The 26861-nt window shown below is 38.9% G+C and overlaps 1 protein-coding gene across 2 annotated transcripts in view; it reads right to left on the reverse strand.

The window, feature by feature from the left end:
- Positions 1–465: 465 nt before the first annotated feature.
- The window catches only part of ccdc186 (coiled-coil domain-containing protein 186), a 28226-nt gene continuing 1830 nt past the window's right edge, over positions 466–26861 (reverse strand). Inside the window, exons 2-16 of one of the 2 annotated variants that reach the window (XM_066693019.1) lie at positions 23198–23918; positions 22405–22531; positions 21455–21583; positions 20174–20386; positions 19837–19956; positions 18634–18738; positions 17529–17627; positions 15925–16011; positions 14889–15031; positions 13093–13348; positions 12738–12927; positions 11841–11921; positions 11125–11335; positions 7515–7734; positions 466–3982 (exon numbers count right to left, since the gene is read on the reverse strand). In XM_066693019.1, the coding sequence (XP_066549116.1) occupies positions 3899–3982; positions 7515–7734; positions 11125–11335; positions 11841–11921; positions 12738–12927; positions 13093–13348; positions 14889–15031; positions 15925–16011; positions 17529–17627; positions 18634–18738; positions 19837–19956; positions 20174–20386; positions 21455–21583; positions 22405–22531; positions 23198–23898 (2766 nt within the window). In that variant the 5' untranslated portion in view covers positions 23899–23918 and the 3' untranslated portion in view covers positions 466–3898. Of the gene's footprint in view, positions 3983–7514; positions 7735–11124; positions 11336–11810; positions 11922–12737; positions 12928–13092; positions 13349–14888; positions 15032–15924; positions 16012–17528; positions 17628–18633; positions 18739–19836; positions 19957–20173; positions 20387–21454; positions 21584–22404; positions 22532–23197; positions 23919–26861 lie in introns of both variants that reach the window. The other variant, XM_066693018.1, reaches the window with a different exon arrangement.

A 26861-nucleotide genomic window follows, 5' to 3' on the forward strand; every position in this document is an offset into this window, starting at 1 on the left:
CATTCGAAAAGTAATTAATTAATCTCACGAGATGTTCACCCCTTCAACAGACAGGTCTGGAAGTGTTTGATCCATGTCTTAAAAAAATGTAAAAGACACTATTTCTGCAGAGCGTTCCACACAGCCAGTAATCAACAGGGTTGACCTTTCTACTCAAAGGGCCAACTCTGAGACCCAAGGTTGAGAGAGATTGAAAAATAGAACAAACAAAAATATTGATGGGAGACAAGGGTGCTGAACCAAGAATAGAAACAAAAAAAAATCAATGCTAGTCACAAAAATTGACATTATCAATTACAAAAAACAAAAATGTGCACATCAAATATTCAATGTCAATCCTGTCAGTGCAAGGTCACAAAAAAAACTCTGTATCTGACATTCTTATACACCAGATATGTGTGACATCGTATTAGTAAATAAACAGTATATTTTGTCTGTATGTTTGTAATCAACAACAAAAACATCTTTGTTTCGGGTATTTATTTATGGTTTCAGAGCCATATATACATTATATAGAACCATATCACCTTAAAAACGCTTGGCCATTTACACACAATCTTGTATCTACAAATTCATGATCACAGTCAAACAATTTTAAAACTAAAATCAGACAAACATAAAAAAACTAAAACAAAGAGAAAAACGACATTAAAAGAAGCCAAAAACAACAAGAAATTTCAAACGGACACCTGTAAGACAGAGGAGTGGCATGATCTGGGTCTGCCCCACTCAGAAAAAATGGTAGTGGAGTGTGTGTTCAGATTTTAATCACAAAGACTTGGAAATGTGCTCATAAACAATGTCAGACATACATCTACAACCCATCGAGCGTTTATGTCCGGCCGTTTCCTCTTTGTTTATTTATCAATTTTCTCTCCGAGATCCCGTCAGACAACGTCCAGAATGAGAGTGCAATTTTCAAATGAAATCATAAAACAGCCATCTTGAGGTCGAACATACTGGCAGAAATCCTTTTCTATGACTCCATTCCAGTCTTGTAGTGTTAACACCCATTCTAACAAAAATGCAATGGGAACATATCCTTCAAAAGCAGACTTTTGGCATCTGGTCGGATGACATCTGGGTTATAATGCTGAATCTAAACATCGCCCATCTTCCAAACCAGTGGCGCATCATTACACAATTGCTGCGTGTTAATAAGTAGAAAAGAGGTGATTCAACTTATTTTTTATTTCTTCCCTTCACAGTTTTACCCTTTTCATGGTAAACAGGACATAGTGCAAATCATCATGGAAGCAGAATGGAGTTTTTAGTGATTTGGTCATTTATAAATCGACAAGAGTATCCTTTTTGTGAAGTGGCCATCGAAGAATGGGTTTGCTCAGCTCTTGTCGCTGGTTTAATGTGTTTTTGTTCTTTGCATCTGAGTCCTAATATATGCACCACTGTACTTGACTGATGCATATGAATGGCAAATCAATTACAAAAACAGCTGTCTTTGCCCAGTATGACAACGGTGTCCTTCACATATATATTCAGTATTACAGCGATGGATTCGACAGAAATAAAGTAAAAAGAACGTACAACATGATACATGATAGCTCATTACCCCTAGGCATAATTTGGAAGTCAGGCAGCTGAATTCCGTATGCAAATGACCATTTTATGAATTGCTGTAGGTTAAAGTATGTAATATTCTAATGATACAGTTCAGCCAAGTATTTGATATCTATTTTTGTTTACCCCTGAGGACATTGCACTTAATTTAAAGACTGTCACTTTATTCGTAGCCCAAGATGCATTTCAAAATGACGTTTACATGTGTAATGTGGGGAATAAATAAATAAAATGAAATTTTGCTCCCCACCCCGCCTATTTACATAATGTCTTGCCATGTCATTCGTTGTTGGCATAAATTAACGCAAAATCATTTTGACTTGACACACAGACACACACACAGCTGGTCAAAACAATGAGGTCACTTGAAAATCTTACTGAAAGAATCACATTTATCCGTGGTGTGAAAATCTATTTAAATGCAGTTAAACTCAGATGAGCAGGGTGACAAGATCATCATTCTCGCTTTAGTTCATTTTAGCAGGTTTTGACATTTTCTGTATTCATCATGAGTTGTTTTGTTTGTTTTTGTGTAACTAAGCTCATACAATCTCCCTATTGAGACATACATACAAATGAACTGTGAGGAAAGCACTCATCTTAAAACTTTAACTTTTTGACTTGTAAATTCCGTTTTTTTATTTTAACACAGGCACTTTCTTACCTAGGAACCATTGTCTCAAACTTGTTTATATATCCTTCCTTGGAACCATGGTAAATTGCCATACAGTCCATAAGGGATGCCAGTGTTCAAAAGATAACAGGAAAAAATATATTACATTCTCCTTTTTACAAACGTATATTAAACTGTTGCACGGGTCATTCATTCAAGATCATGCGTCCTATTTGTTAGGATTTCAGTAGGATTTCCAGGTAACTGTTCATTTTAACCTCCAATCTATATATAAACATATAAACGTCTTACATCTGTAGCATTGACTGTCGGGCTGTAAGCAGGACACACAAATCAATAGTTTATGACCACTAGAATAAGGTCATAAAAATAAAAACTATCAAGAATGAAATAAAAATGGTGTTGTAAAACATGGAGAAAAGTAAAATACCCAATTGTATAAATATGCATTAGTGGGAACCGGTTTTCATTACCAAATGTTCAGCGATTAAGCAGAATTTAAATGTACTATATAACAGGTATAAGGGACTTAAAAAGGTGCTCTTAAAAAAATACTTCAAGGAAAAAGTGAAATGGAGAATCAGTGAACAAATGGATTAAAAAAAAAAAAAATCTATAATAAAACAAAGAAACTCTAGTCATTTGTTTATAGTTTTTCCTTCAAATTATTTGGGGAAATATGTCAGTATTAATACCTTAATAAATACATGTACATATACACATTTTATATATATATATATATATATATACACACACACACACACACACAGTTTTTATATTTATATTTTATAAATCCTGAAAACTGCTTCGGGTTTGGAGTTGCAGTGTGGAAGTGTGGCAGAAGTAAGACCGTTCCAGTCCACCAAGCACTGTTGCGTTAGGAAGACGAGAACAACCAGTACATCTGTAATCTTTTGTCTCAGATTATAACACAGAGTTGCCAATAAGTCCTCAAAGCAAAAACAAAAAACATTCACCATTGACACAAGTATAAAACCAGGATGACGGAAGGCTAGTTTGCATGTATGTAAAATCTGATCTCTTGATTCGTCTCGTCCTCAAAGCCACAAGCTTCTAATTTACATTATTTTTGTCTTCTAAGAATTCTTCCCCCAGTAAACTGATCAAAGCCTGATGGGGAAACACAAACGGCAGAACTTAGATGGCCAAACTCGATTAAAAAATACAGAACTATACAGATACTAGATTTGTCATCATGGCCAACTTTAAGTACTTCATGTTGTATTTTCGGCAGAGAGATTTTGCTTTTTTATGCAATTTAGCGCAGTTGTGTTCACATTAGAATTAAGATTGGTGGCTTCCACAGTCTTAAGCCTGTGTATTTACATTCACTTTTGAATATACACAAATACACATGGGGTGAAATAATTAATAATTTGCAGACATAACTGTGCTGTGCCTTGGGGACTCATTTTCTGTAAGCTGCCTTGATTAGTGTAATACCAAATTCAGTTTCAAAATCGTTGCCTAGTGCAGTTACCAAAAGGAGCCCCAGAGATTCTCGATGGCTCTCACTTATGTACAAGGTAAAAATGTGCATTCATATTGTCATTGGTTCATAACACTCAAACGGGACGACTCGGGCCTCCTCCACTTCTACAGAGTCTGTGTGGGAAGAGCTCCCCGCCGTCCGTACATTCCTCAGTCTGAACAGCCCAGCCTGCGTCATTTCTGCGTCACTCGCTGCCCCGGCTCATGCTGCTCCTTTATCAGCCGCTCGATCTCCGCTCCAAGAGTCTGGAGATTCTCCTTCAAAGACAAAAGCAGAGTTTCATCAGAGAGAGACATTTTTAAACCGTTCTGGTGTCGCCATATTCGTTCCAGTCATTGCATTCGGCTTCGACCAACTAACCAATTACGTTTCGCTTTTTGTGTTAAATTGGGATATAATTCAGCAGCTTTAATCCAGAATTAATTCAAAGTCATTCTACTGCATATTTTCTTTTGCATATGGTCGGTATTTGTCCATTTCTGATTTACAATCGGCATCAAATCCTGGAATAAATTGTAATGGGAGGGTTTCCAGATCTAAACTACACACTTTTTGTGGGTCACATATATTTACCGCCATCAGAAAGTTATGAGCTGGTTGAAAAAAAAAAAATCCAGGTTGTAGTTATTAGTCAGAAAACAACTTGGAAGGTTTTTACAAAAAGTTTTTTTTTATAGCAGCATCTGTGCTGTGTTCCTCATGTGCCATTGCTCAGGATGTATTAACTAATTCTGCAACTTTAATATGTTTGATGGACTCTCACTTCCCAGCTTCCAAACCACTGAATTGGAGCCACCAGTTCCTTGCCATGTGTTGCAATCAAGCAGATTTTAGATTTTAAGATTTGCGCATCTTTAAGCAATTTCTGGAGGTCCTTATCTGAAATGTGCATCTCATTTTCCTGAACCCTGTAAAAAGGGATGTATTGAGAATGATATTCAGCAGCAGAATACCAAGTGCCCCTTAATGTTATACAGGGCTCAGATGGCAACTGTATGGGTAAAGTATAGACACCATGTTGCATTGCTACCGTCAGGTGGACTTCGGGCAGTTTATGTAAAATATTGAAGTTACAAGTCAAATGTTTAACTGTCTGGTTTTGAAAAATTATGAGTTACCCAGATATCGGTGGCAAGGTCAAATGTCTTGAATTTGGCAGTAAATTAAATTAATATATCTGAAGTGGCTGCAGGGACATCTAGGGGATAGCAGTGGAATTACAATTTAACAAAAACAGGTTGTGTAAAACGCAGGACCCTACCAGTCAGACTTATGAAAGGACTTTTAAATAATCCAGTAAGATGAATGCCAACTATGCTATCGTAGTGTATTAATGAAAGTATATACGAGCAATCACAGTGGAGGGAAGCTTGTCCCATTCATTGTGCTAATGAAGTTCAATGGATCACTAGTTTTCTCTCAGCTTCACATCACAAAACACAGTTCAGAAGGAGTGAAGGAACAACATAAATGTATAAATAAAGCACTTTGGCCTGTTCCAAAATATACTCACTCCAAATATGAACAAGTTCAAAATAACTGAAAGAGCTCTTTCCTGGACTAGCAAACTTTGCAATGACTGCAATTACACCTAATGTAACACTGATGGCAAACTTTCTGGGACAGTCAAGTGGTACAGAGTTAAATATTGACTCTCCAGCTTAGAGAGTACAGGACGCAGAGGCGGGAATAGCGGACTACTGTTGTATATTAAGGAGCATTCAAAAAAATGTATTATTATTAATATATGTAACCCGAGCTTCAAATCTGCTCATATTAGAAATAATCTGAATTTAAACACTCTGGAACTTTCCATTGTTGTGTAAGATGTGTACACAACACAACAGAGACATTGTTTTTTTCAGATGCAAATTTGCTAAGGCAGAAAATTAAGGCCTGTATAACTACCTTTACAATATTTTTTCACATTGATTACGCTCTCTCCGGCAGCAGGAAGCAGCGAACTGAAATTGCCTCCGACACATTTCAGAAACCATATAGTGTGTGTGGTAATTTTAGCCCCATCATTTCAGTTTTATTCTTTTTTAATATCGCAACTGGCATCCTAAATTGCGTACGCTCATTCAGCCTTAACCAGGGCTGTTATTCTTCAGCACTAAAACAATCCGTCTACCCACATTGCTTTTTTTTTTTTTTTTTTTTTTTTTCTAAAGTTCACTTCATCATCTTCGCAGCGAGTTTTGCGCAAAGCCTACGTCAAGCATGAAAAGATCGCTCCCTGCCATTCGCGTTCCTCGGGTGATAATCTGCCCGCCCGCCATGAGAGCAGGAATATCAGTTCACTTACACTGTATCCTGGTAACGGTCTCATTAATTCATAAAACCGTTCTGTAATATTTTTCCAAGCATATTATCAATCTCAGCTGGCTCTGTTCAATTACCTGTTCCGAGGATTACAATTTCGGCACCTCGCAACGATACACAGCCTTTCTCAGAATGAAACGCCGTTCTGTTCATTCTTTGTGTGTGCAGCGGCACACAAAATGACTTGAGGGAAAGTGGACTATTTGGTACTGGAAAGGAGACATTCTCATGTCTGTGACTTAACCAGAGAGACCAGAACAATAATTTTAATTCCATAAATGAAGAAAAATCATTTCTACATCTTCCAAGTTCAGGTTCAAAAAGCATCAGGAAAAAGATACCGACTGCACAAAGAAACACATTTAATGTTTGTGGGGGATGGGGGGGCTCTAGACAGTCCTTCACTTAATGCTACCTTTTCAGGACAAAACTACACAATAAGATCAAAAACAGTGGCTCCAGGGAAAACCTTTGATGACAAATTGGCACTGCTATCTTTAAAAAAAAAAAAAAAAAAAAAAAAATAGCTGGAGCTGGAGATTAAAAGGTCTTTTGGGAGAATGGTGAGCAATCTAGTTTTGAAATCTCTGTGACTCTGACATATTCGACATTTATGCTGTTGCAAGGATCCACAACAGCATTTGCAACATCCTTTTTAAAGGATCCTGTTGTAGTTTAAGAATATAGGACTGGCGAAAAAAACATCCAATTTCTTTAAAAAGCTTTTGATCTGTATCTCAGTTGTGTATTTCAAATGGATATCAATAAAACATACATAAAACAGCTTTCAGCATAAGGCGAATGTAAATCCAAATCGATAGACTGGGGAACAAATGTCATTATGGCCCACAGGAAAGAAAAAAAACACAAAAAACAACAACAACCTCTTAACCTATAATCAAAGCACGCCACAATAATTCCAGATTTCCGCTCGGTAATGAAGAACTGATTGTGGTAAAGCCTGCAGAAAACCGAAAAATGTTTCTGTTGGCCCGAACACCGAAATAGTGCTAATGACTATCTGACTGTTTGGAAAACAACAACAGCCTTATTTAAGGCAGTGTAACCCCATTTTGAACTTTGACTGCCTGTATGCTATTTTTACATGTCACCGAGAAAATACACACATCAGTAAATCACCCTTATTAAAGTTTAATAGAGTAGATTTGTCATTTGGCCGACGTCCCTTGGCTTTGCTTTGGTTGACCACTTTTTCGCATGATTTCCATTTCCTACACTTACATGGGAATAGAACAGTGGTGTTTTATAAAGGCAGTCAGGGAGATCCTAGTTTTCGATCTCATTCACAAGGATAAAAGTGACAATTTATAATGGCTGTGGAGCGGAAAAGGTTAAATCATGAAAGTAGGCCTTTGACCGCTGCATTTTTAATTGATTTTATTGTATTTGTAACATAAAAGCAATTCTAACTCACTCATTCGATTTTGACATACAGTAACGTACCTTCAGTGTAATGTTTTTGAGCAGTGTGTCTTCCAAGATGGCTTGCAGCTTCCTGTTGATTTCCAGGGACAGCTCCAGGGTGAGGCCGCTGTCCGCAGGGTGGGAGGTGTACAGGGAGGCCATGATCCCACCACGCCTGCTCAGGTGAGCCTTATTAAAGTCTGAGGCTTCGGAAGATAACGCACCGGACTCTTCCCGTAACACATAGCTCTGGATTATTCTGAAATAAAGAGATTAAAATATATAAAAGTGAAAAAAACACAGCATACATTTGCACTGTGTAAAACAAATGGGATTGCCCAAAAAATTCTTAATCCTGAACTTCCATTGGGGTCGGTGGGATTAAAATAATCGATAATGCAGAACAATGATAAAATGGCTGCTACATCCTTCAAACGCTGCCTGCGGATTGCGGTCATACGTCTCATTGGAGTTATGACTCGGGAGTCGCTAATCGCTTTGGCTAATGACTGACTGCTTAAGTGGAACACATCCAAGCTTTTTAATAACATTTAAAGAGGCCATTAATATTCCTCTTTATCTCTTTTGATGTAGCGTTTGCAATACATTACATTAACCACTGCAACAGAGTACGGTGGTTCCCAAAAGTAAATTGTCATGCAAGTCTCTTTTCCTATGTGCATGTTACAAATCCGGTAAAGTCAGTACAATATTTCAGTAGACACTGTTTTACAGGTATTTAAGGAGTTGGGTATTTTTCAGTAGGGCTAGTATAAATACACTTCTATTGATTGATATTATTAGTTGTTGTTAATTCTATTACTTCAGATCTTTTACTCTGTCACTTTAAAAAGTGATGTAATAAATATCAGTTTATATACAGAAGCATTAATAATACATTTAAATAATAAATAATAATAACTTGAACAAACAGCCCTTCATCTGCAAGCTTATTTTTCTGTGTATACATAAATACATGAAAATCCATTTAAAATCATTCACAACACAAATTCCATGCAGTAGATGTGAAAAATTACCTTTGCTATCTGAAGCTCATTAGGTCAATAGATAAATATGACTAAAACGCACCAAATAGAACTAGTATTAGTTACCGAAACTAAATTAACATAAAAAAGAAAATTTGACTAATAAGGAAATAACTCAATTCTTACCCTCCACACATAGAAGAGAGATGTAAACTAGATGATGAGCATCAGTCCGTAGAGATTGAGTTCACAAACCAAAAAAACCAATGGTGACCCAACAAAAGCAACGAACATGAAATATCTAATTTTCATTCCTGTGCAGCTCCAGCCTTTTGCGTGTTCATTTTGTAAATTATTCTCTGTTTATTTAATAATTGTATGATAAACTGGAATGAAAACTAAGCAAGGCACCACTTCCAGCTTTTAAAACTTTAAAAAGTCCCTCATATCTGAGCAATGTCTTAATTGTGACACTGGTTTAAGTTATTGAGTTTTATCGTGTAACAGCCAGTCTTTTAAATCGGGCAATGCCTTCATGTTCTTCTATAAACCGTATGCAGAAACGCATCAGAATTAATTGAACCCTCATTAATATGTCTCAGTGTTATATCCAAGTTATTTTAATATCCGAAAAGAAAACAAAGACACTCACACACACCCACGCCCACGCACACAAACAAAATAACCCCCAACAGAAAAACAACTTACCTCGAACTGGTCTTGGGTCCATTTGGACCCCAGTTCCGCCAGGCAAGTATTAAAAAAATAAACAGAAATGAATAAAAATAAAAATAAAAGCCAGATTGTGTGCTCTAGTGAGCGTAGCTACCTCACACAGCCTCAATCTCCCTCATACTAATGCTATGAGGAAAGATACTATACTGTACTGTCTTGGTTTAAGTAACAAATGACAGGTTTCCATGAAATATAGAGTCATATGCTGCTGTTTCAACTGCCAGGCAGTCCTGGAGACCGAAATGTCTATAGGTTTTTATTCCACCCAAGCTTTAATATCTAATTTATTTGCTAAATGATGGCCTGCAGAGTCAGAGATCAGACCTGCTGGACTGCCAGCCAGGAGATGGTTGGGAACACGCATGTATTTTTTTCACGGTTCAAAACCAGGTGTTCTACAACTGATCAGTCTAATGCAGTGACTCTGGAGATGTCAGCTTGCATTGATTGCTTGAAAGATGTCAGCTTGAATTGGTGGTTCGACGTCAAGGGGCTGCTATCTGTCTGACATATCTGGTGGCTGCTGGAGCAACCCTAAGTATAGTCGCTTCTATTGCGTTACAGTCTGACAATGGCCTCTCTGTGGCAGGTGTGTCTGGAAGCAGCTGTGTTTGATTTCACATGTGGAAGTTGACAAACTCATCAGGATGTGAACTATGAAAAGTGAAACTACTGGCAAGTCATGTAAATAGTAGAAACAACTAGTGGTGATGTGTTAATGCCACTGTCCTTCACATCCTACAGGGCCACAATCCAGCACGTTGTAAAACACTTTAAATAATCCGTATTAAACCGAAGAAAGAGGACCGGGTCTCAAGTCCACTGCTGTTTTATATTTCCTGGAATCCTGTTCTCTGTTTTTTTAAAGGTTTAGAGGTGCGTTTTTCTCACACTACAATACTGCATCTAGGAGTGCTTTTCCAAAACCAACAAGCAAACAGAAAAAAAAGCCATGTATTCCTCCAAACATGAAGAACATCCATTGCTCACACAAGTTACACACAACAGCAGGGGGCACATGCACTTTTGCTACAGGCTTCTGAAAGGTGTAAGCACAACACACTGCAGTACTCCTCATGCACATGGTTCAGTTTTTTAAGGCATATATAAATTAAAAGGAAGGAGGAGAAGCAGGACTAGATAATTCTCACAAATAGAGCTTCATCTACATGCAGCGCGCCACCAAACACAGCAAAGGATAGGAAACAAGATTATTTTTCTTCTGAATTCAAAGGTCAGATAATTAGCGTTAATGGAAAGTTTATTTTGAGGCATCTGTATAATCAAGAGGGCACTTAATAAAATGCAGTTTATCATCATTGCCTTCTTACAGTCACTCTCAGTCTCAGTCTTATTATTCTCGAGTATTTTTGGAAATAAAAACACCCGACACATTCACTCGATACTGTAATTAATGCAAGATCTCCCAGGTGCATTGATCTTTCGAGATGTTTTGTGCTCCCGTGACATTTTCTCTAAACGCCGTCTGCTTGTGTGCTGAAATATTTATCAATATGTGCACAAAATACCTCCTTCTAATACAATTTGCAATCCCACGGACACATCACAGTCCACAGCTATAAATAGACTGAGAGGGCATGATATTGAACAAGGGTAATGAACATATTTTAATATGAAGAGCGAACAGCGAGCGCTTACTGATACGGATTGCGTGGGAGGCCGAAGCGTTGATGGCTAAAGCTGCTTTAAAAGACTTGTTCTAAATTAAAAACTGACCGTAAGATCGTAGCCCCTGCCATAACATAAAACTTGATGGAAGATTGGTTGGTGGATAATTGTCAACTAAGCCGACAAATTAAAAACTTTAAAACAAATGGCACCCTATTTCAGTTTTGTGACAGATATACGATCAGGAATTCCAGGGCCTTCTGTCGGCTGCTGTCCAGATTCCCACGGTTTGGACTCACTTAGTCTTTTTCCGAATCTCCTCCACCAGCTGCTTGATGTGGTCTTCCATGAACTCGATCTTCTCGTTCTTGCGAGCATGGGCTTTCTGCAAGCGCACGATCCGCTCGATCAGCATGGCCTTGTCCACCTCAGGGAAGCTGTCCACTACGGCCCCCGAGCCGGAGTTCTCCGGAGAGCGGTCCTCGTTGCTGCTGCGTGCGTTCAGAGAGCCTGGCCAGGTCGCCCGTTCAGGAACGAGAGAGCAGAGTTAGGCGAAGGAGAACAAAGAGTAAAAATGAAACAAAAAAAGCTTCAGCAACAACAGACATGCCAATCTGTGGTCCCTCTGGTGTACATTTCCCCCCCCCCCCAAGTTGTACACAAGTACTTTGGCAAACAAAACACTTATTAAGACTTAACATGAATGGGCTAAACAGAGGAAACATATTCATCGGAGGTTTCCAAAGCCCGAGGGGGTTTAGCAGCAGAGCAGTTGTAATACAGAACTAGAAGCAGGATTAAGCAAAGGGGGGGATATGCTTTGAGGATTTGAAAGATTATCAAAATCTCCGGACTGTTTCCTGTGAGCGGACATCGTAAAGCATCTGTTATTGGGCTCTCTCTCCTTCACAAACATCTATTTATATTCATATGTTGTTATGCAATGTAGAACATGAAAACGTTTATAACTAAAACAACAACTGACCTTGGGACAAATAATTTCCATTGACTGTACCTGATGAGCTGGACCGGCTCCCCATGCTACTGGCTTCCTTGTCATAGTTGCCATTCTCCATGTGATCCAGTTTTTTACGAGCTGTTTGACACGGGAATAAATATAAATTAGTGTCCATTTCAGAATCATCCTTTCAGCCCCCTTCAGCGAAGAATACACAAGGTTAACATGCAATGCAAAAAATGTTATCTAACAAATTTAGAGCAGGCATTGGCTGTCTCCTCCAGTAAATATTAAATACATTGCATCATGGGAGGTCTTCTTAATTGTGGCGTCAGCATAAATGGTCATGTGAAATATATTTTTTCTTGCAAGATTCTACTAAATACATTTCTCAGGATATGCAAGTGTATTCTCATGTATTCCTTAAGGATTATATTTCAGATTTAAGAAAATAAGTTAAATCTAAATTATAGTTTTATTGTTTACTTCATACACATTTTGAAATTCACACTAATATTGGGCCAACAAGAATTCGTGGAGGGGGGGGGGTATAATTAAAAAGTTTTAAGTTTGCGGAATCTATTTTTATTTTGCTAAAAGGAAGCTGTTAATGTCAGCCTTTGCATGCAATTAAAATACTGTCAATAAGTCCTCTATAATTATCTCCTCCTGTCTGTATTATTGCATATAACAGGTGTGCTTCCCCTGATAAAGCTCCTTGGTGAGCAGATAGAATGCTAAAAACACCCCTGTATCAACACAGTAGTGCATGCATAATTCATATTCATACACCAGATAATGAGTCTTCACAAATGGAAATGGAATACAAGCAACTACAGTTTTTTTATTTTTTCACCATTTCTTAAATAAAATAGACAGAGACACACAAAAACACACAAACCATTGGTCATCGGTTTCTTATTTTTGAAGGGATTTATATGTAATCTCTCTCACCTTGTAGAAGCTGTTTGGTGAGATCTTTAATATTTGCCCCCTGTTTTCTCTTCTGTGTAACAAGCTCGTCTTTCAGTTCTACGACGTGCGTTTTCAGCTCGGCGGTTTCCTTCTGTAGTGCCATCCGCTCACTTTGTAGGCTGTGGACTTCGTCTTGATGCAGTCTTTCCTCTTTTTGTAGTCTATCGGTCTGCAGTGACAAAGGAAAGCGTTAATAGCTCAGTTCTTTGTCACTTTGTATTATGGAACGTTTTTGTGTCATTGAATCGCCACTGGACGCTAAATATTTTCCGGTCCGTAAACGATCTTGACCTGATCTTGATCTGGCAGACGAGAGCATTGGGCACAAACTCACCAGATCCGTGTTGCTGCTCCTCTTCTCTTCTACCTGGCTCTCGAGCTCCCGCGCTCTGTCTGTGGTCTTATCCAGCTGCGTCTGCAGTCTGTTGCTCTCCGATTGCAGCTGAGCGTTTTTACTGGTCAGTCTTTCCGTGAAGCCAAGCAGCTCTGACTCTCTCTGTCGACTGCCCTGGATGTCCTTCTGCAGGTCTGTGATTAGAGCGTTTAGGTTTTCCACTTCCTCTTTCAAGGACTCAATATCCTGTTCATCTCTATAGGATGAAATTAAATGAAACAATTAAAAACAAAAACAATCTGAAGCCATTCAGAAGTGAAATAGAGTTAATACAGTTCCTGTCCACCTGTGCAGGATTACCAGTTTATATTCACAGTAGTAAACGGTAATTACTTGACTGAGATTGAGACATCTAACAGATTACAAAATTAGCTTTTATACATCTCAAATTGAATCTGAAGCCTTCCTTGGCTTATATGCATATTAACTGGACCTGAATAAAAATACAAAAAATCCTGCAAGCATTTCTCTATTAAAGATGGTGGCCTGCAAATTGTATAAACAACTGGATATGATTCTTTCTTTCTTTCTTTCTTTCTTTCTTTCTTTATTTATTTTGTAATGACTGAAAACATGGTTAGTTTTGGTGAATTAAAAAATGTCAGCATCACTAGATTTTATCATTATATAAAAGGTATATCCCACTCGGCAACGTCATCTAGTGTCTTCAGGCTGAGAATAATGGTCACAGTGTACTGTAGTAGTACATTCATATCCACACTCCCTCTGGCAAATCAGAATCAATTAAATCGCCTTTCATTGTAAAGATGGGAGATTGATCGCACTTTTGATGACATCAAATGCTTAACCGAGGCCGTTTACTTTTCCCGTATGTTTAAACTGAATGATTTTAGAACAGCTGTAGCAACAAGTGGCCGGGATGCAAATGCAATCAAAACCGAGCTAAATCTAATATCTGGAGATGAACTGTTGGCTGTTTCATATTTTTAATATTTAAAGTGTAGCATAATCTAATTGAACCAACTAATGCCATTTTCAGATCGAGATCCTAGAGTCTGGCAATAACGGTCCAAATGAAAGGCATTGAATCTAATGTGATGCGTAGTGTGTGATGCATTTGGCAAAATAGATGCTACTGGCAACACACTTCATTAGTAACTGAAATTATACAAAATTGTATGATGTCACCTCTATATATTTAGCTGGGGAAAACAATTAGGTTTAATACGTTTTTCTGTTGCCCAAGACAATTGTTGAACAGTCTGTTCGTTGACCTTAAGTTAAGCCTTGTTATAAGAAAACAACTGTGTGTTCAAAATGCATCGATGGCTCATAAACATACAGAAGTCGGGCTGCTGGTTATTCATTCCATTTATTGTAAACACCTGTGACCTGCGATAAATAAACACTTTTGCATGCATGTCATGTCACACTTGGCTCTGCCAGCGTTGACAGCTCATATTGAATAGAAAAACAAATGACCGCTGTAAAACTAAAGAAATAAAGAAAGAACATAATCATATCTTGGAATATAATCCATCCCCAGAGCTTATATTAATTCTGAATGAAGATGCTATTCTGAGGCCAGTGGAGGAGAGTTAGTGCAGTGATATGTATGCATGGGTGTGATACCAATTTGTATCTATCATTAAGATATTCCTCCCTGGAGATGCACTGCCACGATCCAATAAAATGAAGGTATTATTGAAGTATTGAGTCTTTCAAACACGTGATGAGAGTTTACTGTGTATATTGCTTTATCCCACACTTTTTACCTTTGATGCTGCTCCTCCAGTTTCTGTACCACCTTTAGACGATCCAGCAGGTTCTGAATTTCCGATTTCTGTCTATTAATAATCTCCCTGTACTTCGACAGCTCATCCTCTGTTCGTAACCTTTCGTCCTCCAGACATTTCACCTGCAGGACACGGGTCAGAACTTCAGTTAACACAAAATAGGACATTGTTTTGTTTTGTTCTTGTTCACAGGCGACAAACAGGGAATGATAAGGGCCTAAACAGGAAGTTAAGCAACAAGACTTTCACATGCATATCAATATACTGTAATACACGTGTTCTCTGGCATTCAGACTGTAAAGGCCCGTTACCTGGCACTACACCTTTAATCTATGAGATCTGCGGTCGCTTATTACAGATACAAAGCACTTCCTCCCTGCTTTTCCCCCTCCCATGTGTCCTGACCTCATAGTGTAGCGTCCTCATGCTGTGCATTAATAACTTCAAAGTGACAGCTCTGAGCACCACAAAGCTGTTTCTCGGGGGGAATCGCACAGTTTCTGATATCCCCTGCTAAACAATGACAATGATCCACCACACAGCAACGGGCTATTAGTCCCCTCACACAACGCAATACGAAGAAAAGGGAAGTGTCAAAAGATATTTGAAAGCGAAGATTTGCAACCCAGACACCTGCATCACAAAATCCTCTGACGATTATTTTAGTCCCGGATTATTACACAAACGACTCTGGCACATCAAATGAAGAGCACAATGGAGATTGTGGTTCTTTTGACAGATGGTCACTCTAAAATACTGTATTCCCTACAGCCCCCCCACCGCTATTGAACACATCAATACCACACATGAAGCAGTGGGACTTGGCTTTAATATTCATTGTGACAATATAGATTAACCTTTTCAAACCATCAACTTCAAGGGTAGTGCTTTTCAGGCTTTGGATAACTCGGGTTTTATTAGCCCTTTAATCTTGGATAAAGAGCGATAGGAGTGAACCCCTCTCAGTCTGGAAGTCCTGCAGAAGAGCGAGTCCAAAGCGTGTCCCGTGCCTCACCTTGGTTCTCAGTGTGTGCAGTTCATCCATCCCTTCTTTAAAGGTCCTCTTCAGGTCATCAAGCTCTTTAATTTTGGCCTGGTGGATCTGTGTGCACAGGAAATCAAACCATGTCATTGATCTTATTAGTTTCAGAAGCATACTCTTCCCACTGTTGTAGTTGTGTGCTGTGTTGTATACTTGCAATGTTGTTACCACCATTTTATTTTCCAAAGGAGAATACTAAACGAAATCTGATGCAGACGAACTGTAAATTGTTAATACAAATCCTATTTTGAGTGCATGGATTTGATAAGCCGAACACGCTTCTGGGACATCAGATATAATTATGTATGCTATAATTCAGAAGCTATTAGTGCGGTGGAGAAGGGGAAACCTGCACATTACGGTAGTTTATTGCTTATTTATTATTATTATTTATTTATGTTTATTTATTTATTCATTGCGACATACAGTTTACACACATGATATATGCTATGTGTGTATATATATATATTCAGTGCCTATATAAATATATTTACATCCCCTTTACACGTTTTGGCCTAAAAGCAAAGTCTTTTGGCACAAACAACACAGCACTCAATCCCATCCCAACAAAATGTGAAAAAAGTTCAAGGGGGTGTAGACTTTCTATAGGCACTGCTGCATATACACCGATCAGCCATAACATTATGACCACTGACAGGTGAAGTGAATTACACTGATGGCTGGGATATATTAGGCAGAAAGTGAACATTTTGTCCTCAAAGTTGATGTGTTAGAAGCAGGAAAAATGGGCAAGCGTAAGGATCTGAGCGACTTTGACAAGGGCCAAATTGTAATGGCTAGACGACTGGGTCAGAGCATCTCCAAAACTGCAGCTCTTGTGGGGTGTTCCCGGTCTGCAGTGGTCAGTACCTATCAAAAGTGGTCCAAGGAAGGAAACGCGGTGAACCGGCAACAGGGTCATGGGCGGCCAAGGCTCACTGATGCACGTGGGGAGCGAAGGCTGGCCCGTGTGGTCCGATCCAACAGACGAGCTACTGTAGCTCAAATTGCTGAAAAAGTGAATGCTGGTTCTGATAGAAAGGTGTCAGAACACACAGTGCATCGCAGTTTGTTTTGTTTGGGGCTGCGTAGCCACAGACCAGTCAGGGTGCCCATGCTGACCCCTGTCCACTGCCGAAAGCGCCTACAATGGGCCCGTGAGCATCAGAACTGGACCACGGAGCAATGGAAGAAGGTGGCCTGGTCTGATGAATCACGAGTTCAAGGTGTTGACTTGGCCTCCAAATTCCCCAGATCTCAATCCAATTGAGCATCTGTGGGATGTGCTGGACAAACAAGTCCGATCCATGGAGGCCCCACCTCGCAACTTACAGGACTTAAATGTCTTTGTGCCAGATACCACAGCACACCTTCAGAGGTCTAGTGGAGTCCATGCCTCGACGGGTCAGGGCTGTTTTGGTGGCAAAAGGGGGACCTACACAATATTAGGCAGGTGGTCATAATATTATGGCTGATTTGACAGGCAAAAACTAAAAAGAAATAATTTTCGCTATTTGTAATGAAGATGAAATGAGAGGGGGCAAAAAATCAAGACAAAATAATACATCTATTTTTACCTCCAACTGGTCAGTTTTCTCCTGTTTTTGCTTCTCTAGCTCTCCCTTGGTCTCCCGCAGCTTCGCATCCAGCTCATTAGATTTGATTTCTTCCGACTCCTGATAGCAGAAAAAGGATAACAGAGCTCAGCTGTGACTCAAAGAAAATTAAAAAGAGATGAAAGGAGGGCTGATAAAAACTTTTTCTCTTTGAAATTGAAGTGTCAAGTGTTCGTTAAAAGACACTGCACTACCAGGAAGAATAATAGGTTGCCCGGCACTGCCACCTAGTGAGTACACAGTATCACTGCCACTTAAACAACAAGAAGGGGGTTTAATCTCAAAATTGGTCCCTGGGCGATTGCTCAAGTTCGAGCTATCAAATGTTCCGCTCTCTATTTACTTCCCCTTATCTTACATTTGTTTTCCATATTACAAAACTGAGATATGAGAACATTGGTTTGAAAATACATCAGTCTAAATTCTGTCATACTGTAATTGAATATAATAAGTCAATACAGTGGATTATAATGCAAATACGATTGTAAAAGCTAATGCAATGATCCCCAGGAGCAACAGAAAATAATTCAATCTTAAAATCTTAAATTTAAAGATTGAATACATAAGTTGCTTTTTAATGTTCTTACAATGAAGGGTTTTAGTTTTGAGGAAACGGGGGTTATTCACTGTAATTCCAGTGCATGGTGTATTGCATTGTAGGTTTACTAGTACACTAAACTGAACTCATTGACTTTAATGACAGTATTGCCATTAACACACAATTTGAAAAACTGACAGCTAAGACCAGATTGGAATCTTTTTTAAGGATTCATTGAAATAACTAGTCTTGTTGCAGTGTGTCATAAAAATGAATAATGAATAATGAAAGGCTAGTTCCCATTTAAACACGCTACTGCTGACCTTTATACAGCAGAAAAGCTAACCCACACCGCTGGGACTGGACAAAAGGTTAATCAGCTCCTTCTGCAAACTGGAAGACTTAAAAGAATAGATACATAAACACAAACCTATTCAAGTGTTACCCAGCCTTTTTAAACCCAGTTATGTTTGATGATGTATCTATATCTGTGTATATGTATGACCTCATGTCCCTGGCCTTACATACCTGGTATGTTTTGATCATCTCCTGACAGTTCTTCCTGATCTGCTCGGCCTCCTCTTTGGCTTGAGTCAGTTTGTTTGAAGTCTCTCGGAGTTTCTCCTTGGTTTCCTTAACACAGAAAAGATGCGTCAATGAAAAGGCTCTGACAGATGGAGAGAGAGGAATGTGTGCTTTTTTATTCTGGCCATAAGAATCTGATGTGTCTTTATATGCAGTGTCATAAGAAATCACCTCTTTCATAACATCTCTTCTAGTCTCTTTACAATCAAAACATCATAACATTTTCTATAACCGGTCCCTCAACCTTAACACGAGTAAGAGTATTGTGTATACAGCCAACCAGTACTACATCCAGTATAGAAATAGAAAGAGTTTTGTTCCAGGAATATGGGGTCGCGAATTGCTCGGAGCAACAACAATGGAATTGTGACAATAAGCATCTCTCAGACACCAAATTTGATGCACCTCTATTACACTTAAGGTAACGGAAAGAAAGATTTTTCAGTCAATACTTTATTTACACCATATTTAGTTAATAGTTAATCAATTAACATGAGTATAAAGTACAAATATATGGTGTGTATGGTGACACCTCCGAACTCTCTCTCCGAACTCTGCTCTGGGATGCCCTCAAATGATCAAAATTTTTCAGAGATATACATAAATATAGATATACATAAATTCTTGGGTCTTTAACATTTGCTGCCCTACATTGTTCTCCATTTCTATGTTGTGTCATTATATTAGTCATACGTTTAGGAGCCGAAATGTTATATTAAAACGTATTTAATCAACTTAACTCTTGTATTAATGCACTTTAAATGAAACTAAATGATTTCTGGTTTAATTTTAGATTAATTACAAGGCTTTAGTAAAATAATCTCCTGCCAGCTCCCGGCGCTATGGAATGGACTCATGTACACATTGAGAGAAAGCACGCGATCACGTTTATACACGAATGCCGCACATTTCGAAATGGATTCTCCTGCTTGGATGTACATTTATAAATCATGTTACTTGTGAAAATGGAGTAACTGGAATGTGTGTACCTGGAGGGATTACTGCACTGCACTGAACAGATATACTTCAGATGACCAGACTTTCTTTCACATACTTATTCATGAACAACACAGATTTAATTTTCTATTAATACTGATTAGGTTCTCAAATTGTATACCGAGTCATATTGATTTTTGAAGCAATTACCTTATGTGCATCCGTTTCACTTTTTAACTTGTTTTGGGCCCATTTCACCTTGATGACGTGGGAATTCACCTCTTCTTTAAGCTTCTCGATATCTCGGGTAAGTCTGCTAGCTTCTCCCTCCTAAAACAAGTTGTTGAATAAAGCGGACTTAATAATAGCGTACATTCATTCATTATCAGTAACCATTTAAATCAGTGCAGGGTCACAGTGCACACAGGGGCAAGGCATAACATCTTCTACCTTCATCTTACTCAACTACACAGACAAAGATCATGTGCAGTAAAATGAATACAATTCTCCTACAAATTCACTAGTTTTCGCTCAGCAGGACAGTGACCTTATTGTCCAGCAGCTGCTGAAGCCGTCCCTTCTCCTGTGTGAGCTGCTTCACTCGGCTGCCATGTTTCTCCACCTCCTTGGTGGCCTCTCGCAGCTTTTTCTCCAGCACTTCTTTCTCTTTGCGGAGGTCCAGGGCTTCCTTCTCCCCCCGGACATACTTCATCACCATCGACTCCTTCTCCTGCCTGGCTTCCTCGCACTTCCTGTTGGCCTTAGAGATCAAAATGCCATTCGACTCGTTTCACATTTAATTTGAACACACCGTGTATTTTTTTCTTCGTTTTGGTTTTTGTGGTGTAGCATAAGAAACGAAAGTCTGTCACTGCAACTTTTCTTTTTGGGTTGCACTTGCTTGCTCTCTGCATACACGCTGCAGGGCCAGTGATCAAACATCAAAGAGAAAACATACGCATTTTGGGGGCTTTTCTGTTTCACGTTTCAGAAATCGGTTTGCAGAACACGGCATTATTTATTGTGCGAGGAATTCATTTCCTTACACCAGTCATCCATCCTGTTATTGTTTTGAATGTTTTGCAGATCTATGTATTTGTTTAAAGGGTTGCTGCTGGTAACGTTTTTAGAGAGAAGTTCAAAATAACCTGACTGATGTTCCACTTGAAAATTACCATTTCATTTGAGCATTAACTTTTACTTGGCATTTAACAAATTCATTAGAATGCTAGAAGTCAAAACCAGATTCAGTCCTCACAAATCCCACATATAGATGAGCTTCAAACAGGAACAGAAATGACACACTGGGTATATGTCCCCCAAGGTATGGATGATTAACGTAGACTGCCTGTGCTATCGTGACTGTGTAGGTCTGTTAAAGGACCACTAACTCTAAGCCTATGTTTTGTCAAGGACGAATCCGATAGGCTTATTCCAATGAAAAGGCACTTTGTCGAATTCAGGTTTGGAATGTCAATTATAATTCAGGTCGAAACCGTAAGACAAGAAGGGTGCTTTGGATTCACTCATTAAAGGTCTAAAATTGCAGGTAAGATAATGGCTTACTTTGTCTTGCCCTGTGAAATTGCCTTAGGTGATATGAGAGAAAGACTAGTATCAGGGAAGCAACGAGAAAAAGGTTGGATAATTAACAAACACGATGATGGCATTTCCCAGAAAACCCCCAAAACTTTGTAATATATAATTTGATGCCCCGAGGTGTTCTATACATAAAACTTTACATGCTTAATGTATTCCACTGTGCTTTGTAAGAGTATTGAGTTATATCCCATTAAATGCAGGTTGCAAGCCACTATTATGAACTTACTTGGTCTAGCCTGTAGGCCATCTCTCTTTGAAGCTGCTGAATGGCACTTTTGGCAGCATTATCTTGGAAAACCAGTTTGTCTTTTGATGCTTTGAGTTCTTTTGTCAGCTCTTCCACTCTTGCCTCAATCTAAAAATAAAAGAGAAGAAAAGGACAACAATGTAGAGCAATAAAGGCAAAGCAGAATTCGGCTGGAGGACAGAAATGTTACCAAACACCTTTTGGAGAGAACTTCCTACTCTAAGCAGTGGAAGTAGAAGCTATTGACTACCCCAACCTGTTCACTGAGAACCACATAATACAGCAGGTCTGACAAGAATGATAAAACAGGTATCTGTGCACCCTGCATATGTATTACTCACAAAGCATTGACATCAATCAGGTGTGATACAGAGTCCTTCCCCTGAAACCTTCCCAAATTCTTTACAATGAAACCCTTTGATTTTAAATAGGTCATCTGAAACAGGTAAATTATACACACATCGGCGTAAGAAAACAGACACACACAGACACACACAGTATGAAAAAGTCTCTAGGTAGCGACAATTCGTTTGTGCAATCTTAATTAGGTCACTTATCATTAGAAAATAAGCCGGTATCATTAGTTGAGCTGCTTCAATGACCAGGTGTCTGGGATGTAAGCTAGTGGTATTTAAATTGTATTAAATTGCAGAGTTTCACAGGTCCAGGTCAGGCTGAATATCATTCTCAATGTCTTGGCAACAGAACAGCTAATGCAGAGTTTTTCTGAAACCAAGGACTGAGAGGGGAGGGGGTATACTTCAATGAAGAGCTCAATAACTACATGGGCTGGAGACGCAGGGGTCCCCCGGGCCCAGCGAAGGCGATACTCTGCCCTAGTCCACACCACCCGGGCATCCAAACCAAACCCTGCCTTGAGCTGGGCAATTGTTCGAGAGATGAACCACTGTCCGTTTCAAATTCTTTACCTTCTTAATTGTACACATATGCTGTCTCTCCGTCTCCGTCCTCTTCTTGAGCTCGTCTTTCATGTCATCTTTCTCTGAACAGATCGCTAAAATAAGCTCCTGATGCTTTTTGTTCTCCTCTATCAACCTGCAAGAAATGATTTAATAACTTTATTTTTTGTTAAAGAAGCTTGTACGTTTCTTCAAATTTATGCAAGGAAGGCTTACCTGAAATTGTAATAGGAAACTTTCAGGACAAAGGAAATCCATAGGTGTGTTTGAATATAGTGTTGTGTAAATTATTACACAGCCCTAGACACGCCTGGTAACCCTGTATTTTCAGAACGGTGAGAGGTGTAATTTTGGTGTTATTAGTATTGTGCTACGTGGTATAAAATGATAAAATAATTCTCCTGTTCATAGAATGAAAGAAAGAGAGAAACACAAGCCGTACTGTACAATACTGTAATTAGATCTCACAAACTTAAAATATACAGAGACCAGTTTACCATGTCTCTGCAAATTGTCCATTTAATCCAGTTGCTGTGACTGGGTAGTTTGAGTATTTGAATTTGAGCAGTTTTCCCACTGTGACAAAAAGGTACACAGAGTCCTTAAAAACATGCCAAAAACACCAAGCTACAGTCAACCAAATTCAGCCATATTCAATACAAAATGTTAAGTACTTTTTCTGTCTACCACATTTATAACACTATCACTTACAAACTTCAAAATATCAGTTAATTAATCCACCACCATCCAAAAAAGTAGATAGATAATAAATGTATTAAGTGAGGTAGTTTTAGCCCCTTACCTTTTTATCGCCTTTTCTTGCTGGTTACATTTATTCTGAACACACTTTTCAAAAACCAACAGAGAGCCCTGGTCCTTTCGTAATCCATTGGGCGAACTGCTGTCGTTTGTAAACTGGCACGAGAGCAGCTCTGATTCGATCTCCTCTAACAGAGACTCCTGCGAGAGCGAGCGCTGGATCTCGGAAATGAGCTTCTTGCTGCAGTCTGTGTCGTACGGGTTTGTTGTGTTTAAGTTCTGGGGAGGCGGTAAGACTGGGGGCTGTGTAGTCTCCTCGGCATTCGCAGGATGGACGGCCCCATTGCTGTCCTCTATGCCAGTGCCGTGGTCCTCTCCATCCGAGCTGTCCTCTGCCAGAGATATTGACATTCCTCCCTCCTCGTTAGCCTCCTCGTTAGCCTCCTCGGTGGCCTGTGACGCTACGCTCCCATCCTGAGCCAGGGACAGAATCGCTCCATCTTCCACAAGTGCATCCTCAGTGCTTGGGACTGTGTTTGTATCCAATGGAAGTGCCGATTGTTCAACTAAATGGTGTATTTGGGGCTCAGCGGGAACTCTATCTTTAATCTTCATCTTTGCCTTGACGTTTCCAGTATTCCTATTATTTGCATCGCCGGGGGCTGACTCGGGTACCTCCTGCTCTGCGGCCTGGAGCTGGTCGTTGACCTTTGGTGACTCAGACTGGGGGACAGTCTGATCCATTCTCTCCCTGGAGGTTCGGCCTGTTAGAAAAGAAAAGACACAACAACACAATGAGAGTCCACTTTCAGAAGTCTTGGCAGGTCCAAATACTGATTAAAGAAACACAATTGGAGTGAACTGCTTCATCTACACAACCTGCGATCATTCCTTCACAGTATAAACAACCAGTTGTCCTGCCTTCAGGTCTGGCCACATGCTCACAGCTCTTATCACATCAGGGGTGTGGCAGCTATCCTCCCACTAACATATGCTGCATTTCCTCAGTACAGGAATGCAAAGGCGTTGATTTTAAAGCCATTGCTGTGAAAACTAGGCTTTCACAAAGGGTTGAACTCATCACAAAAGACACGGGGTGTGGACTGGCACTACAGAAAGGCACCTCTCCTCAGTTTCAGCTCACGTCTTCAGTTTAAAGTCTCTGTGAAGAGCTCCGCAGATAAGCACTGAGAGTCGAGACACTTAATAATGAGTTCTCTGCCTTCTGTAAATGTAGACCCAATCTTTATTAATAACTATAATTATTTAACAGTAGCAGTCTTGCTTCAGGCTAAAAATCCCAAGATGTTTCAAAGAGATTTTGAATTTAAAACCGAGAAACCGTGCTCAACTAATTAATCAATCCTTGGATTCTACACAGCATAGAGGGTCTTAAATGACATGTTATGCAAGATCACTATAAATTATATTCAGGTTTGCGTCCCACTGGGCTGATAAGTTTCATGCTGCCTGCCTCTAGAAGTGCTATTGAATTCTCTTTGTAATTCTGAGGGGAATAAATGAGAATTTACCGTAGCTAGCAATCCTAAAGCAGAACAGTAATACCAGAAGAAAGTGAGTACTGTAAAAGCAAATGATGATGAAGGTAATACATATGGAGAATTTAGTTTTTTGGGTTTATCATAGATGTGCTTATTCCTTCTTAAAAGCATAATTATCTCACAGAATCCCTATAGTCCTCGACCCAGACATGAACTGCTTATGACAACAGGCAAGTGTCACAGTTTCACCATAATCCTTAAGACCAAATACCCTACTAATCCTCAAATTAGGTACATTGCTTTACAACCCCATGATCAATACATGCACACAGCACCAATAAAAAAGCTGCCAGGTTAACATAACACACCCAAAATTCAATGTCAAAGTTTGATCTAATATTGCAAATGCAAGCACAGTGAAACACAGAGACCTAACTAACTACAGTGATAATTAGTCAGTTTTATTTGAACCTGATTGCTGCTGTGTTTTCTAAATATACAGGCTTTAGTTTCCCAAATATGTCATTAAAGCAGCTTCTTTATCATCCCAACATTGAATAATGTAGGAAACGCATACTTTTATTTTGTAAATTGCATTAAAAAAAATATTGGGGAAGGTCAGGTGCGTCAGTGATATCGTTGTCATGTAATGTCTCCAGGAAAAGATACAGCAGACATCTAGTAAGACATTCACTACAACGCTCGTAGTGTATCTGTGCATTTCATCTCTCTATTTGGGAAGAACGATCATAAAACAAGGAGTGTCTCCAGAATTTCTGATTTACTCTTCAGAGATTTAATAGCATTTTCTATACTCTGCAAGCTTGTAGTAAGGGATATTACTATAGAGATCAATGAGTCTTTTCTTTTTCCCTAAACCTCAGCTATTCTTTCATTGCACACAATTGAGAATTGGCACTACATATGGGGTGGGGGGGCGAGAATCTGTCTTGGTTAGCAATAAAAAAAACTATAAAAGTTGCTTAAATGAAATAATGCATGGAGCTAGCCGAGTATGAATCAGCTTTCTTTCTACAGGAATATTAATAACTGCAGTGTAATACTTTTCCCTGAGACCTGAACTATAGCAACTGGAGTGTTTTCTTTGTGCTTGTTAAAGTTAGACCCAAGAGCAATGTATAATATTGAACTTTGAACAGGATCGTCATAATGAATACATGAAGATAAGATTAAGTAAGTGCAAGGTTTCAGATTCGGGCCGTGTACTGTACTCTACTGAGATTCTAGGAATAGTCTGAGGAAATTATTCATGTCATTCTTCCTCCCAGAGCATCTGAGCTCATACAAAAATAAAAACACATAAAAAAACATAACACATTAACTGCATGAATAATCCTGGCCTCTTGTGCATGCCAATTTCAATGAACTTATAGCAGTATCCAAGATGCACATGCAAACAGAGAAAGTACTTTGGATTGAGGAACAGTCCTGGGAAAACAACTGCAGTGTGAACCAGGGAGGAAAACAGTGCCACGGCTATTGGACTTCAAAGATCATTTGTATGAGCAGGCAAACAAACTCACTGTATTTGTTTTATTTGCTGAACCAAGGGACCTGAATTTATATTCTGTTATTGTTTTACAGTGGAAACTCTTTTCATGACAGGCTGTCCACTATTTCACCTAAATATTTTTGTTGCTACTGTAATTTCTTTTAAACCAAAAGATTAACATACAATTGGTGTGTATTTGCCTTTAATTATGAACAACACCTGTCTTTAGGAGGGATCCTAACTTTGTAGTCGGCGAGACCTCATTTAAACATTGTCAAATTTATCTCCGACTCCAAAATGATACGTTGTAGTTTTATTAGTTTTGGTGTCATAAATATCGCAGTACTATGTATGCTAATGTGGTTCATACTTTCAATTTAAGGTGTTTACAATCATTTTATCAGGTTATATTTACAAAAATAACAGGAAACAAAAACATATTAAACAAAAAATCAACCCCATTTCTTTATGCAGAAACCCCAGGGTTGGCAACCCCTGGTTTAGAGGCACAGGCTACATTAAAAGTATAGAGATTTTCTAGATACAAAATTATCTTACCTACAGGAAACACACTACATAATGACACCAGAATAATACAAGTATGGAACATTTCAAAAATAATCCTATTCCCTGCTAAGACCTATTTATTTATTGATTTGTATGGTCTTTATTATAATTCTGAATCTGGTAGG

The sequence above is a fragment of the Amia ocellicauda genome, chromosome 20, assembly GCF_036373705.1.
Source record: "Amia ocellicauda isolate fAmiCal2 chromosome 20, fAmiCal2.hap1, whole genome shotgun sequence".
NCBI lineage: Eukaryota > Metazoa > Chordata > Actinopteri > Amiiformes > Amiidae > Amia > Amia ocellicauda.